Source organism: Puntigrus tetrazona, chromosome 9 (assembly GCF_018831695.1).
Source record: "Puntigrus tetrazona isolate hp1 chromosome 9, ASM1883169v1, whole genome shotgun sequence".
NCBI classification, from domain to species: domain Eukaryota; kingdom Metazoa; phylum Chordata; class Actinopteri; order Cypriniformes; family Cyprinidae; genus Puntigrus; species Puntigrus tetrazona.
The window spans coordinates 1,297,940-1,315,913 of record NC_056707.1 but is presented as its reverse complement, the minus strand read 5'-3'; the positions used below and the strand labels follow the sequence as shown (position 1 = coordinate 1,315,913).

The window sequence follows — 17,974 nt, the reverse complement described above, 5'->3', positions numbered from 1 at the left end:
ATTTTTAAACACGTACAAAACTGTGTACTTAATGCTTTAATAAAGAGACCCATTGCAAAATTAAATTAGAATGTAACAGTAATACTAGAAATAGAAACCTCCCTGGTTTATTTCTTACTATTAGGAAATTAAATTTCAGCACATTTATATACATTTATATTCTTTATAGTAAGTAACTCACTATTCTCAATATTCATTAGATGAAAAATAGTTTTGCAATTGCACCCTTCTCCACTACCCAATCCTGCCTGGCCCATGGTGTCTGCCAATAAACACTTGTTCCTTATCCAGACAAATAAGAGTAATACATATTGGTATGCCATGATCTCCATCAGACTGAAATGCATATTGAAAAGACAATAATAATAACACTTAAAATACAAAAAAAAGTATACATCTCAGAATGCTTTGTGTGTGCTTTAAGATTGCCATATCTATTCTCAGTCTCAACTGATGTAAAAGACTGTTCATTTCTGTTAGATGAAACATGATTTTCTATAACTTAATGTTGACATTAAGTGACTGCATGATGGAAATTTCCAGAGCAGATGTGTGTGCATATCTTCAAGGATTGCTTGTTCTCTCATATCTTGGACTCAGTTCCTGCTTATCGCGTACCAAGGCCGCTTTCTCGCAAGTTTTGGGAAGACAGTCTTAATCTCAGAACTCAACCTTGCTCCACTTTGTAACATGGTGTGTTTTCTTATCTTTTCACAATAAAAAGGAGGTTTTCTGGTGGGGCTTTCAGATGCAAACCAAGGCAGACTGGACCGTTTTGCTCCCGCTTGCAACTGAAGACGCCACTTGCAAGCTCTTAAATTGAACAAATTGTCGTGTCTTTATTTTAACAAGAGTGACTTCGGCGGTAAAGAACTGTAAAGGGGCATCCAGACCCAACAATTTCTTGAGGAATCTAATTTCGACTTAAGTACCCTGAATCGTCATCATCTTCTTCCTCTGAAACGTTAATTTGAACGGACTTTTGAGGGTTTTGGGACTGTGAATCACAAATCCAGGTAGATGTAGCACAAGTCTGTAACAGATGCTGAGGACATGATACCTGCACATCCTCAGTGTTGCAGTTTTTATCAGAAACTCCGCCTAACATCACAGAAAACAGGTTAACATCTGTACTGCTCTCTTGGTCTTCATCGCCCATGTGTGTGGGAAAACAGAACTGAAATTCTGAAGTGCGCTGACTCCTTTAGGGAACCTAGCCGAAGCTGTTTGTTCAGTATGGATTTGACTGCCTTCAAACACAATCAGACTACCACTCTGAGCATCTGTGGAAGGTGCGAGGCTTGTATCTGGAGTTTGATTAATAAGCAAAACAGAGCTAAATGACGTTGGAAAACAGAGAGCAGGGAACCTCGAGTGTTCAGATAGTGTGCCATTAGTGTCTCATGTTTCAAAACCTCCTCTGTCTCTTCCTTCAGGTTATTTTCCTCTTTGTTTGTTTTTATCTTTTCAATGGCGCTGCTCTCCTCATGGACCTCATTAATAGATTCATCAGCAGTGACGAGAATAACTTTATCTGTACTCTGAAATGAACTCTGGAAAAAAACCAAAAAAACAAAATCTTAAGACCAGGGAAACATTACATGTATTTATATTTCAAGCTGGTGGATCATAACCAGGATATAAGTACTGCTTCAAAATGCCAAAATAAGAAAAAGGTCCAAGAGACAAAAATAATAGAAAATAGGCAATTTATTAAAAAAAAACAACAACTGCATTTAAACTCAAACAGGCTGATTAAAGTTTAAAGCCATAGCCTTAAAAAGTTACAATCCCTCTTGACTGAGGACTTTGTCTGAGCCTTAATGACTGGGTCTTTCAACAGGAAAACACTGTAGTTTACAACAACAGCTTGATGATCTTTTGGATCACCCTGCATGTTCCCCTGATTCTTTTTTGTTCTACAGCTTACATTTTTGGCCCATCACTCTCAGAATCTTCAATTGTGAAACTGATGTTTGTGAAGTGTTCTGAGAGCACTTGCTTGTGCGCCTCAACAATCCTAAAACATTCAACGACAGAAAGACTTTTTATCTTTGTTCTTTAGTCTGTAACACTTATAATTTACTGATGACAATGACATGAAAGCCGTATTTTTGTACAGATTTAAACTTTTTAAGGCTATGGTCTTAAACATTTGATCAGCTGATGAACAGCCTGTTTGAGTTAAATGTAGTTTTCCATTAATTGCATTTTTTTTGTCTCCTGGTTCTTTTTTTTTTTTCTTTTTTGCATTTTGCAGCAGTACTTATAACCTGGTTATGATCCACCAGTGTGATATATGCTCCTGAACCAAATCTTAAGAATCCATATAATACACACACACATTAAGATGATGGAATTGTTTCTTACAAACACAGCCTTTCACTTCCCAAGATGTAAATTAATGGGCTGGAGTCATGTTAAATAACTGATTATTGTGATGTATGTATTTATTTGTTTACATTTCTTATTTAAGTTAGCTTTTTTATCTGAACATATGTAACATTTTGAATGACCTGAGGGTGGAGTACATTGATCCAATTTTTTTTAAACCTAAAACATTAATTAAGATGGTTGTTTTTTGTGAAACTAACACTTGTTTTACCATGCCTCTGTTTAGATACCTTAGACGCTTGCATATCATGACTTACCAGAGCTGGAGGAAGATCTCTTTTTACACAGAAACGGCAATAAACATATCTTGGTGTGCACATCACTAACAGCACCATCAGCAGACACAGGATAACAGAGATAATGACATCTAAAACAAATATACAACACTGGATTTTAGCATATTTGGGGGCAAATTCACAAAATGTTCACATGTTCAGTGTTTCAGTTATGTCTAGTTTTACCAGTTTTCTAGCTTATGTACACTGACCATACGTGCCATTTTTTCAGATACATCCTTGCCAGGATTTTGCTTTGATATAAAGTACATTGAGAGCATTTTAAAAAAACATTAGGAACTGATGTCATACACCAATTGGTCTGCACACAAACAAAACCAAAACCTAGATATTTTAGAAAATCCTGGCCAGGACGCATCTGAGGAAAATGGCTCTTATAGTCAAGCTGAGCTAAAGATGCTTTCACACTTGATGCCAATGCTTGGTCTTGACTTGATGATCTGTGCTACAATACAATAAAAATTAAAGTGCTTTCACAAGTGGCAATTTCCAGTAAGCCCCTGTGGCAGTATTTTAATGGATAAACAGCGCGACAAAACATTTTAAGTGTTTTTACAGTGTCTTGATATATTGATATTTACTTAAAGGTCTCATATGGTGCAATTTTAAGTTACCCTTTGTTTTTTGGATTGTTACAAGCTGTTGACAAGCTATAAGGCCTAAGTGTGGGTTTATTTTATAACACTGCTCACAAATGTTTATGCAAAGAAAGAAGCACTAACACTTGCCAGTTGTATGATAGGGCCCAGCCTCTCCAGCTGCCGGATGCTGGAGACCCTGGGCCCTATCAGCACGGCGCTGGTCTAAAAAGAGGTTTGTTCAGGCACATCGAAAAATATAATATAATATACATCAAAATATACTGCGCCAAAGACCAACTCAAACTTGGTCTAAAGTCTAAAGTTAATGGAACAAGGTTTTTTTTTTACATTTCAGTGGAATTTTTTTTTTTTTAAATTAAACCACAAAAACACATTGCATTACACAAAATATACATAATCAATAAGGTGTTTACTGAATTTCACTTTTTAATATCTGCATTTTATTACATTTATTACTACTTTTACATGCAAACTGTGTTAAAGTAACTGGCAGTCAGTGGAGAACAGCTTTGTTTTGCAGGGGGGTGTTCCTATAAGAGTGTGACATCACATGAAAACTATCAATACGTCAAATCCAACAACGTTTAGAGCTACTGAAATTTAAACTGCTGTCAAAGACATGATTAGCTGATGCATTAGCCATTGAATTTTTGTAATATCGTTGCATTCTATTACATTTTGTAAAAAAAACAAATACTGTACCTGAAACATTTGATCTTTCGGGAGCGGAGGCACATACTGCTGGTCTGTTGGGTGGGCTGTGATCAGTGATGCTGACATTCACACAGTACCTTCGGCCAGGGGCCAGGTCCTTGAGGGTCACATTATTTAACCCTTCAGTATCCACGTAAAACTATAAGTGAACACAAAGAACCGCAAATACAACATTACTGTAAAGAGATACTGCAGTAGATCAGTAGGAGACTGTGTGTTTGTGGACACTTTGCAAATAAAACTCTGATTTTGAAAGTCTCATTTTGATTATGACCTTATGTAGCCCTGCCCCTTTTCAGCTCTGCACTTGTTGCCTTCTGCCTCCCCACACTGTGTTGCCACAGCTGCAATAATCTGTTCTTTACCATTCTTAAAACTGTTTGGTCCAATAGTGGAAAAGCGGCTTTAGATACCCTGAGCTTGAATAAATCTTTTTGAATAAATACATTTTCTTTTTATGTGATCTTATTGTTTAAAGTATACATCACACCTCTGGTGTTTAAACCAAATTAAACCGTGACAAGTTATTTCTCTCACCTCTGCTCTATCTTCACTGCTGACTGTCAATCTATAGTAAGACTTGAATGAATTGTAGACGTGGTGGAGGTTCTCAGCAGGTGCTCTGAGATATATACAGAGAGACTGATTACACGCAGTTACTGTCAGCAGCGGAGGTTCATAGGTGGCTGTAAGAGGAAAAAATAAAACATAACACAAAAGACATTAAAAAAAAAAATGCTGTAGGAGACATTGTGCCACATGTGATTATATACATATATATACATATATAATGTGATATTGTCTATCAAATTCATTTGACATCACTAGCTAGAAGACATCACTAGAACAGCAGATAAGCATTTTGCTAGCCTGTTAAATTATCATTTGTGCTTTACCATCACTTTTCTGTCTTTTCCCTCTCTCGCTCCAACTTGTACGAGTTGGAATCAATGAAGGTGAGTCATAGTGGAGTCACCGTTATTTATGTAGCTCTTTTAACAAAACAAATTGTGTCAATTTTCAAAGGTAATTCATCAATTAATTCAGTGATGTCATCATCCAGCACAGCTAGTATCTGTGCAATCAAGTCAATGATTGTTACTGGCAATTCTATAGTACAAAACGCGAAAATAGAAATAACCATAGTTCAAGACTGAGAGCCAGAGCACCTGACATCTTGGCCAATATAAAAGTGTGGGCTAATGCTAAACGTAATTTCAGTAAAACTGTTGTTAACTATGGCACTAATTATTTGTGAGATACATAGCAGACTGCCGACACTAAATGGCTGGATGTTTAAGTGGTGCTGGGTGGGTAACATAGGAGTTTTTGGAGCAGACCTGACCTGGGGTGGTGCCACTCTTCTGTCTAGAAATATCTAGAAATACCTATAACTAGGGCCCAGGTCTGGAAGCAGACAGACTGGCTAAACCAACTGCCTGCTAGCCGCCTCACGTCACAGAAGTCGGGTAAATCTCAGCACATAGACACTCTTTCACCTATATATTATTACTGTATCTGTTCCCCAAACTACAAAAATCTCCAAAACCTAGGGCTGGATGATATGGTGAAAATTTATATCACAATATATTTCTTAATTTCAGTCTATATAATTTTGATATCGATATGAACACTATTTAACTGCCTTTATCATCGATCAAACTGCCTTTTAAGCACACTTCCTAAATAAAATGATAAATTATATTTTACTGTTTTTGCTGTACTTTGGATTAAATAAATACAGCCTTGGTGAACAAAAGATTAAAAAAGAAATCTTACTGTTCAAAAACTTTTGCTTTATCAGATAAAAATGAAAATGTCTTCACTTCAATGAAATCAAATGCAACAAATAAATCAATGTATGGGAAACACTGGTAATGTATACAAAAATATTGGATGTGTGTTTAAAAATCATACCACTGTTATCGTAAATAATTATATCGAAACACATACTGATATTAAATTATTGTCCAGCCCTACCTAAACCCATTTTAAAAAAGTATGAATTTGGTAAGGTAAGAACTGATGTTCGACAAAAAAAACAAAAAACTGTATAATATAGATAAATCATGAAGCTCTGCTCGATGAGCATTAAATATTGTAAAATTATCATAATTTGAATGGAGATATTGGGCTCCCAGTAGTGATGTGAATATTATGTACCAAATTTAAAAATAAAATAAAATAAAATAAATAAAAATCATTAGCTGACCTCAAATAAAAATGATTATTAAAATATACCATCATGTAATTTTTAATCAGGCTATTATTATTTTGACATTTAAATACTTATGTATGGCAGAAGACAAGTTGAATAATTTTGTTATATATTAATCAAAAGCTAAATTATAGTACATTTGTTTTTGATTATTAAGTTTCAGTTGTCTTACTGCAATAATTGTTAAATTATTTGTCAATGGCAAGGTGCTCTGAACTGATAAATAATACTAAATAAAAGAAAAAGTGCAAGATGCACTTTTAGTATGAACAGGATTATAATGCTTCAGCTAGAGTGATGTTATAGAGAATTTATAGAAAAGTAGCTAATTTAGTTGTTATAGTATAAAATATAAAATATTTAAAATACTTTCATTAAAAGAGATTTATATATTTTAAGTCTCTCTTATGTAAAATATTAAAATATTAAAATAGCTATTCTAAATAAAATGTTATATTGACAATTTCATTGAATAATTGAGGAACAGATTACAGATCCCCATAAAATTTATATAGATAAAGATTTATATACAAGACATGTATATATATATATATATATATATATATATATATATATATATATATATATATATATATATATATATATATATATATATAGTCCTACAAAATAAAAAGATCACAAGAAAGTTACAATTGTACTCTCAATTGTAAGTTGCTTTGGATAAAAGTGTCTGCAAAATGACTAAATGTAAATGTAAGAAAGTCTCACTCTTACTATTATAAATGGGTTTGAATGGGTTGCAGAAAGAAGGTGTCGAGGTGAGGTTGCCCAGAGCAGCAGTCACGTGGACGTAATAGGTGTCCTCCATATCAGAAAATGCTTCTGTGAGATTGCATTGCAGAGGGAATGTTACCTTTTCACACTCCTTCACCACCAAGTCTCCCCACTGTCAACAAAGAACAGAATCAGAATTAGAATAAGCATGGTATAGGGCAAAATCATCTAAACAGAATCAAACCTTACATTTAAAATTTTACCAATTTAATGAATTTAAAACTGAGCTTGCATTTCCAGCATGTTCTGATGAGTTTTCATATGTATTTTTATGCGGAACTACCATACATTTACTTACGTCTGTATACGTACAATAGTGACATGTAAACATAATATTGACATATTGACAGCATCTAAAATTTAAATTCGTAACATATGAGCGCATTTACAGAATACTAAAATAGTTTAATTATCATTTAGAATATATTGTATTCAGTTGTCATAGGACTTCTGTGTGCTGCTTTCTCCTTTCGAAGAATGGTTTTAAAGTTGCAACACTTTACATCCTTAAAATTAACATTTCTGTAATTGTTTAAGCATTGCTTGCAATGTAGTTTTTATTTTATTTGCTGTGGAACACAAATGGCATGTTGTGACTGATAATAGAACAATAAAATATACAACATAAAAAAGATCACAAACATTATTAATTTTGTGAGCTAAAATCCAAATCTATGTTCATATGTTTGAAGTGATAAGGGACTTAAATTTTGCTCTGTTACTCACTCAAAACTAATTTATCCTACCAGGATCGAACTCATCGTCGTTTGGACTTTTGGTATACCTCTTCTGGGATTGTTGCAATACATAAATTATAGTAATTTCATCTATCATGTATTACTTTATACTGTACATTTTCTAAACATTTTTTTAAGAGTAACCAAAATTACTTATGACATTTTGATTTGTGTGAAATGTGTGAAAACAGTACATCACATACTTGAGCGCATGCACGCCGACTGTATAGTGGACACCGTCAGGAGAGCCTGGCCCCATTTTCCAGGACAACAAGTGGACAAAATATTGTGAAGACAGGACCAGATGTACAGGAGCAGGTATTTCCATGCACAATCCTTAAGAGGTAAAAATTAAAACTTTTAGATAGACTTAAGAAATACAGTATCATTTTAAATTCATATACATAGGAATATACATACACATATTTGTTTGTTTTTACCTTTATTGCAAAACACAGCTGCATAATGCCTTTAAAGTATGTAATTGCATTGTTAGTTCATTAATCTATGTCTTGAGAAATAAAGCTGAACACATATTTTAAAAAAACAAGCAGAGTGACAAGAAAAGATCTGATGATGTCTTAAGAAAATACAAGGAGTATTTCTTGTGATTCATAAGTGAGTCTGTTTCTATCAAAGAGTACAACGTCCTGGTGAAAGAGAAAAAGCTGGAAAACATTGACGTCTGTAAACTAAAATGAGCACATTCAGGATTGAATAGTCATGGGAATGCTTAATAAAGAACTGTGAATTAATGTCTGATCTTATGTTGGTTCAGACTCTTCACAGAACTAGCAGGGGAGAAGTGCACTTTCAGAACAGGAGATTTTAACGATGAAGCTTGTCTTCAGTATAACTTGATTGTATGTTCAGTTCTGCAACATAAACTTCACAATCTTGTTACTTATTGAAAATGTACATTTTCAAAAATAAAAATGGTGCATCTAAATAAATTAGAATGTTCTGGAAAAGTATAGTTCACATTTTAATTTAACTCAAATTGTGACTTCTGTGTATTAAAAAAATACAATGCATACAGACTGAAGTAATTTAAGTATTTGGTTCATTTAATTGTGTTGATATTGGCTCGCAATTAACAAAAACCCACAAATTCTCTGAAATTAGAATATGGTGACATGTCAATGAATTAATCAACTCAAAACACCTGCCTTCAATGTGGTCTCTCAGTTTGTTTCACTAGGCTACACAATCATAGGAAAGACTGCTGATCTGACAGTAGTCCAGAAGACAATCATTGACACCTTTCACAAGGAGGGTAAGACACAAACATTGCCATAGAAGCTGGCTGTTTACAGAATGCTACATCCAACCAAGCCTGTTAACAGAAAGTTGAGTGGAAGGAAAAAGTGTGGAAGAAAAAGATGCACAACCAACCGAGAGAACCGCAGTCTTATGAGGATTGTCAAGCAAATATCGATTCAAGAATTTGAGTGGATGGAATGAACTGAGGAATGAACTGAGGCAGGGGTCAAGTCATCAAGAGTCACCCCACATAGACGTGTGAAGGAATTTGGCTACAGTTGTTGTATTTGTCTTGTTAAGCCACTCCTGAACCACATCTTACCTAGGTTAAGGAGAAAGAACTGGACTATTGCCCAATGGTAATTGAAAATCAAGGCCTAGAGTCTAGAGGAAGGTAGAGAAGCTCATAGCCCACAAAAAAAAAAATGAATTTTCAGTTCTGTTCACTTTACCTAAACAATTCATGTTGAATTAATGCCATTGTGGCTATTTTTCATTTCAATGTGATTGCATTATGTTAAACTAACTTAAAACTGTCACTCATTGGTTTAACTTAAACTTTTCATTTTAATTGTACACGTTTCAATCACTTAGCTCAGTGAAACTGTTATGACTGAATTACAAAATATGTAATAACTTATACAATATTTATGCTTTATTTTAAATATTTTTATTTATTAATTTATAACTTGACTATAATTATAGAAGTGCAATTAAATGGTTATTGGTGTTTGTTATTTGTCTTAACTTGCTGTTATTTGAAAGACAGTGTATTATATCCATTTAAAGGGCATTTGGTTTGTGTTGAATAAAGCACACATTAGTCTATTAGTATGTCTAGTGACAAAATAAAGCTAATGTGTTTAATAATCAACATTTATTGTGCACATGTAGTGCAAAGCGACATAAATGAAAATTTAATTTAAAAATTAAGGCCTTTACTGTTGTTCACACTTGGTCTAATATCTATTTTCTAAGTTTTGAAAAATAAAGCACATAAAAATTATTCATACATACTAATTTAAAAGAACTTTAATTTGGAAGGAAGAAACTAGAAGAGAACTTTTCCGTATGCAACATATTAAACACTGAACAATACTCTGGTAAAATAATAAAGAAAATCATGCAATTACTTAATAATAATGGACTTAGAATATAGACACCATAATATACACCTAGTCTGAAATCACTTCACACTCCAGCGCATCAGGTGGCGGTATGCACCCAAAAGTTTGTATGCGACCCGCCAGTAAATCCATAGAAGAGGATGAAGAAGAAACTAGATAATCAAACTGATACAAATAATGTTGAGAAAAAGCAATTGCACATATAAAATGTGTGTTTTTATAAAGTCAGTCAAAACATCCTGAGAATAAACGACATTCTCAACCTAAAGGAAGCGGAAATTTGCTGTGACGCAATTTGCATATCTGAGCGGCAACAATCATAAAATAGCGTCTGAAAGAGAGAGATCGCGCGCCGCTACATTAACTGAAAATAAGCTTAAAAAGAACAGGTACGTGTTCATCCGTTTCCATCCATGTAATTAGAAACAATATCAAACTTTTCCATAATGGCAGTTGATACTAATGTGTTATTATGACAAAATGCACGATTTTAAGCCTAAATGAGATGGCCGCGTCAGAAACTGTATTAAACAGCAAACGAACAAGTAACTGTTAACTTCACTCATCTATTCATTTACATCAATGTAATTAGAAACAATATTAGATAACATTTTTATTATGTTGGTTGAACGTAATGTATTTATGGCAGATTGCATGATTTTAAGGTGGAAACTGAATTAAACAGCAAAGGAACTTTTCCGTCCATTTGCATCAGTGTGATTAGAAATAATTTTAGCCAACTGTTTTATTATGTCGACTGATACGTAAGAATTCATGACAGAATCCATGATTTTTATGCGTGAAAGAGATCACCTTTCAATTATGTCTTGTGTGACTTGAAAATGTATTAATTTATTGGTATTGGTGTTAATTTTAGCATCTCACTCTTATTGGTACATGCTAATTTTCTTTATTGTCCCTAGTGTGCCTGCATTAATGTTAAGAGGGAGTGTGTCCTCAAAGCCTTGTTTGTCTACCTAAATGAGGATCCTGACAATCTCATCAAGGAGTACATGGTATGATTACCTAAATATTTTGACAATATTTTTTTGTGTATAACAATAAATGTTATATTATTATTATTATTATTATTATTATTATTAATGTACTTTGTTCTGTTTATAGATGTTGATATATTTTTCTTTTAACACTGAAACTGCCCTCAAAGAGATGGTAATGGGCATTTTTTGTCATCAGATGTGAAGGAGGTGAAGAATGTGAAGATGAACCTGCAGATGTTGGAGTAGTTATTGAAGGAGTTACAGCACTAGAAGGGCTTGGTAATGTAACTTAGGGTGTTGCATTGCTGATTGTGCTAATATATGCCTTGAATCTAAGTTATCCGAAAGAGCTTTGATACACCTTTTGCAAAAAGTTTCCTGGAGCCTGATGGACACAAACTCTCCACCAAAGTTCAAGCGCTCAAGACCAAGCAACAAAGTGATGATATTTCAGATCAGTATCTAGTCTTGTGTGAACTCCATATGGCTAAAACCGTCAACTCTGCACCTGGTTACAAGTATGGTAGAACCACTTGATGATGTAACTAACTATGCACTCTCTTTTTTTTCTGGAACTTTAGATAAAGAAAACAATCTGACTCTGTGGTATAATGAAAACACTCGCACCCTAAAGAGAGCAGCCCGGAAAATGGAGCGCAGGTGCAGAAAAAACTAAATTAGAAGTATTTCATATTGCCTGATGGGAAAGTATACGATTGTATAGAAAAACATAAAGTAGATCTGATTATTTTTCATCTCTTTTAAAAGAAAACAAAGACAACCCCCGTATTTTTTCAATACACTGACTAAATTAACGAAAAATAAAGTGACAACAGGTACTTAAATTCCCCAAGAGTATAGCAGTAATGAACTACTTTACTTCCAACACAACAATTATGCTTTTTTTCTATTTGTTCCAGGGCTAAAAGCAATGCAGAAGCTTATGCTGTGAAGACTGAACTTTGTCCAGGTATGCACTTTTCAAAATGTTTTGAACATATATAAATGTTGAGGATGAATTGACTGAAGAATATGCTGGATTGCTTTTGTTGGTTTTTATTTTAACAGCATAATTGAGAGTCAATTTTAGCCTTCTATTATACAGGTCCTTCTCAAAAAAATTGCATATTGTGATAAAGTTCATTATTTTCTGTAATGTACTGGTAAACATTAGACTTTCATATATTTTAGATTCATTACACACAACTGAAGTAGTTCAAGCCTTTTATTGTTTTAATATTGATGATTTTGGCATACAGCTCATGAAAACCCAAAATTCCTATCTCAAAAATGTGCATATTTCATCCGACCAATAAAAGAAAAGTGTTTTAATACAAAAAAGTCAACCTTCAAATAATTATGTTCAGTTATGCACTCAATACTTGGTTGGGAATCCTTTTGCAGAAATGACTGCTTCAATGTGGCGTGGCATGGAGGCAATCAGCCTGTGGCACTGCTGTTGGTGTTATGAAGGCCCAGGATGCTTCGATAGCGGCCTTAAGCTCATCCAGAGTGTTGGATCTTGCATCTCTCAACTTCCTCTTCACAATATCCCACAGATTCTTTATGGGGTTCAGGTCAGGAGAGTTGGCAGGCCAATTGAGCACAATAATACCATGGTCAGTAAACCATTTACCAGTGGTTTTGGCACTATGAGCAGGTGCCAGGTCGTGCTGAAAACTGAAATCTTCATCTCCATAAAGCTTTTCAGCAGATGGAAGCATGAAGTAGCTAGCTGCATTGACCCTGCCCTTGATAAAACACAGTGGACCAACACCAGCAGCTGACATGACACCCCAGACCATCACTGACTGTGGGTACTTAACACTGGACTTCAGGCATTTTGGCATTTCCCTCTCCCCAGTCTTCCTCCAGACTCTGGCACCTTGATTCCCGAAAGTACTTTGGACTACTGAGCAACAGTCCAGTGCTGCTTCTCTGTAGCCCAGGTCAGGCGCTTCTGCCGCTGTTTCTGGTTCAAAAGTGGCTTGACCTGGGGAATGCGGCACCTGTAGCCCATTTCCTACACACGCCTGTACACGGTGGTTCTGGATGTTTCTACTCCAGACTCAGTCCACTGCTTCCGCAGGTCCCCCAAGGTCTGGAATCGGCCCTTCTCCACAATCTTCCTCAGGGTCCGGTCACCTCTTCTCGTTGTGCAGCGTTTTCTGCCACACATTTTCCTTCTCACAGACTTCCCACTGAGGTGCCTTGATACAGCACTCTGGGAAACAGCCTATTCGTTCAGAAATTTCTTTCTGTGTCAAACCCTCTTGCTTGAGGGTGTCAATGATGGCCTTCTGGACAGCAGTCAGGTCGGCAGTCTTAACCATGATTGCGGTTTTTATTCATGAACCAGGCTGGGAGTTTTTAAAAGCCTCAGGAATCTTTTGTAGGTGTTTAGAGTTTATTAGTTGATTCAGATGATTAGGTTAAAAGCTCGTTTAGAGAACCTTTTCATGATATGCTAATTATTTGAGTGCATAACTGAACATAATTAATTGAAGGTTGACTTTTTTTTGTATTAAAACACTTTTCTTTTATTGGTCGAAAGAAATATGCACATTTTTTGAGATAGGAATTTTGGGTTTTCATGAGCTGTATGCCAAAATCATCAATATTAAAACAATAAAAGGCTTGAACTACCTCAGTTGTGTGTAATGAATCTAAATGTATGAAAGTATAGAAGGACCTGTATAGTGATGGTTCTCTTGCTTCTCTATACAGACTTTGAATTGAGATGTCCTAAAGGCTGCTAAAGCAAGTCTCAATCCAGTATGATGTAGAGTGTCCAACATTTTAATTATTTCATTTATTATTAAGTATTTTTGGAACATCCATAGATTATACTTCCATAGTCCAATTTTGACCGAACTAATGTCCTATGGAGTCTCAAGAGTACTTTATAATCTGCACCCCATTTAATCTTTGCAAGAACTTTTATAATATCTATTGCTTTAAAGCATCTATTTTGTAACATTTGTTATATATGGAATAAAAGACAATTTCTTATCAAAAAGATCTTTGTCTCTTTTACAACTTTTATTGGTTCTCTTTCTAAAAATAACTCTGGATCTAAGTGTATAGATCTCAGAAGGCAAAAATGCATACATACAGTTTTTTTGTTTAGAGAATTTAAAATAATTTCGTACTGACCAGTCATACATTTTACTTATACACATTTGTAACTGTCTCTCAATTATGTTCATGTTTTTCCCTTTCTAACAAATACACGATCATCTACATACAGACTATGAAATATGTTTGGTCCAATAGCACTCACAATACAATTAATTTTATTATTAAAAAGGGTTACTGAAAGTATAATTCCTTGGGGCCCTCCTGATTCTTGTAAATGCAATTCTGATAAAAAAAATATCATATCTCCATGTCTCCAGCTTTTTTTTAAATCGAAGAATACTGCAACTACATGTGCTTTTTAAAAAGCCATTGCATACAATAGATTCCAATCTTATAAGATGGTCATACTTTTCCCTTGTCTAAATCCCCACTGATATTTACTGATCTTTTGATCTTCTTCTAAAACCCACACCAGTCGATCATTTATCATTCGTTCCATGGTTTTACATAGGCAAGTAATTAAGGCTATTGGTCAATAATTATTCAAATCAGTAGGATCTTTTCCTGGTTTAGGTATTGGTATAAAAGTTGCTTTCCAATGAACAGGTACTTCTCCTGATTTCCATATGTGATTGAAAATATTCAAGAGAATCATTAAAACCTTGTGAGGTAGATGCTTCAAAAACTGGTAATGAATTTTACCTGGCCCAACGGTGGTGTCGTTGGATTTTTTAATGGCTTTCAAGAAGTTCCTGTATTGTAAAAGATTGATTTTCCAAAGACCATATCCCAAACTTTTTTTGTTGGTGTCAGTGACGTCAAATTTGATACATATTTTTTCCAACTTTGCCTCTTTATTTCTTTAAGAATTATTTGTGCTTTTGTGCTCTGGTAAGGTTTTCTGTTGGGTGTTTTTGTCCCCAAAATCTTCAAATTGACCCCAAAGACTTAGTGAATTACAGACCAATCTATCAGTTAGTAGCAGTAAATGAGGAGGTATCATATCGATCACAACTGAAATGTGGAGTACCTCAAGGCTCAGTACTAGCACTGTTACTTTTCACACTTTACATGTTACCTCTGGGAGATATTATCAGGAGACATGGTGTTAGCTTTCACTGTTATGCTGATGATACTTATTTTATTAGGCCCAGTGATATACACACCAGAATGCATAGTTTATATAAAAAAACTAGATGATGAATAACTTTTAATGCTAAATTCCAAAAACTGAGGTGCTAATTATTGGATCTAAAACCCCACATGTAATAATCTAGAACACAGTCTTGATGGATGCTCTGTTAATTCTTCATTATCAGTTAGGAACCTAGGTGTGCTGTTTGATAGCAATCTTTCCTTCAAAACTATGTTTCAAGCATTTGTAGAACAGTTTTTCCATCTCAAAAATACATCCAAATTACGACCTATGCTCTCAACGTCAAATGCAGAAATGTTAATTAATGCGTTTATGACCTCAAGTTAGATTATTGTAATGCATTATTGGGTGGTTGTCTGCTCGCCATTATACATAACTGTCATTGTATTCTCCTATTTTATACTGTTCAGTGCTTTAATAAAATCTGTATTGTTAAAAGTGTTGTATAAAAAGTTGAATTACTGAAATAAATGAACGTCATTCCAATTTATTGAGATGCGCTTGTAACTTCTTAGAATCTTAGTATGAGTGCAGTTTATGATGATTGTGTCTGTGTCCAAATATACATTTTCAGAGGCAAAAATGTAAATGGACAACTAAATATAACCATAAATAAAATGTACACTAAGATTTTGTTGAAAAAAACAAAACAAAACAATACATATTTAATCAAAATAAAGAAGATAATGAGTTTTTTTAGTGGGTTTGCGATGAAAAAACATTTTACATAGTGCCCTTAAGTCACTATAATTTTTTTCATCTAATATCACTAATCAACAAATTTTAAATTGTAACAGCAAGCATTTAAACAGCAAAGATAAATATAATAGCATACTTACCCGTGTGAAACAAAGCAATGGTTGTTAGTATCCTTGGTATTACATACATTTTGCAATGCTTGCGTGATTTTGATCAATCAGTTGTTTCTCATCTGTTCTCCCAGAGACATCCTGTGATTTATTTTTCTCAGATTTGTTTTCCCTTTCTCACATAATGCTTTTTTAAATACTGATACATTGTATACTCTTTTTTTTAAATTGCAAAAATAATTCGGAGCCGATTCACACTCTTTCATTTTCTGTTATATAATTTCCGGTAATGTCTTCCTGTTGTTTACAGTTTGAGCAGAGATGGTCTAAATTTCAGGAGATGTCAACATGCGCGGCTTTACTATCGGAGAAACCGTAACGGTCAACTTAAATCATTAGCGTAATTACAGCCTTAACGTCATTAATGCAAAAAACGATTTTATCATAGTTTACGAAAAAGCAACTACGTAGTTTAGTTACGTTGTTTAGTGGATCCCAACCATGTCCCTAGCGGCCAGATGTAGTTAAAATTAATACATCGATTAAAGAATGCAGTCTCCTCCGCAACGAGCTGCTTTAAAATAGCTTTTGTTTGACGACATCATGGGCGTGGTTTGTTCGCAAGATCAGGAGCATGCGCAGTTCACACGCGCCCTGTCAGCCATAAAATAAGAAATGAAACAACATAAAATAATCAGACGCTGTTGCTCAAAGACAGCAGATATACAATGACTATTGATGGTACATTTATTGAAATTAGTAAAATTATTACTTTTTGTAATGTACAATATATGTTACATATACAGCCCAGCAAAAGAAAAAAAGAATCTTTTTTTCTAAAACAGAATTAAAAACATGACGTTTGTATTTACATCTTGTTCCATGTCAAATTACATTAACAAAGTGTCCTGTGTGGTTAAGTGATTGCGGCCACACATTTTAGCCATTATTCAATTCGTTTTTATACATTACAATACAATATTGTTGTTGTTAGTATTATTATTATTATTATTATGAAATGTATATACATATACAAGAGGAATTTATGGCAAATCAGTCTAAATCTGTGAATGTTTGCTGAATTTACTACTGCAAGAACATGGTGTAATAGATTAGGGGTTGTCTCAAGGACACCTGGCTAAATTTTTTGTTTTTTTGTTACATTTAGTGAGAGAATAAGAATGTTTTAGTATAAAAATAAATCAAATAAAACATTTTAATTATTTTAGTGTCTTTGACAAGCACCAGATAATAGCACACAGTATGTTTAATGATTTAATAAAAGTTAATACTGTCAGATGTAGCCTTTTCTAAATTTCTTTTAGGAGTAAATTACTTGAGAGAGACTGAAATGTTAAGTAAATGTAGGAAGACCTCAAGAAAAATCACATGCTGAAGTCTGTAAATTAAGTTAAACAGATGTTCCACTCTCACTGAATCTGAGCGGTCAATGAGGAGAGGAAAGAGAAATCAACACATGACAGATTACATTCCATACTACATTAGTCCAACAGCATCACACCTGGGCTGTCAGCCTTCCAGGACCAAACAACAGGTATGCCAAAGTTCTGTTAATGTACAATTCTCAGTTGATTTTTAATACCATCATTAATTCAGGCACATTGTCTAAAAAGACAACCTTTCATTATCAGAAATTATGCTGTTCACTTTCACAGTTACACACCTAGTTAAGAGTCTTTCTCAAGGACACCTCATTGTATTGAAGAGGAATCAGCACAGCTAAAATCTAATACACATTTATTGCAGAAATTATTTTACTG

At 34.2% G+C, this 17,974-nt stretch overlaps 1 protein-coding gene across 1 annotated transcript; it reads right to left on the bottom strand.

Annotated features, from left to right (window-relative positions):
* Window positions 1–18: 18 nt before the first annotated feature.
* On the bottom strand, window positions 19–16,358 carry LOC122351663 (interferon alpha/beta receptor 2-like). The gene is given in 9 exon segments (XM_043248887.1): window positions 19–1,165; window positions 1,168–1,355; window positions 1,358–1,553; window positions 2,652–2,761; window positions 3,995–4,145; window positions 4,544–4,692; window positions 6,960–7,131; window positions 7,956–8,092; window positions 16,224–16,358. Coding segments are annotated over 9 exon segments (1,404 nt in total). The 5' UTR covers window positions 16,273–16,358; the 3' UTR covers window positions 19–913.
* Between the last annotated feature and the right edge of the window lie 1,616 nt (window positions 16,359–17,974).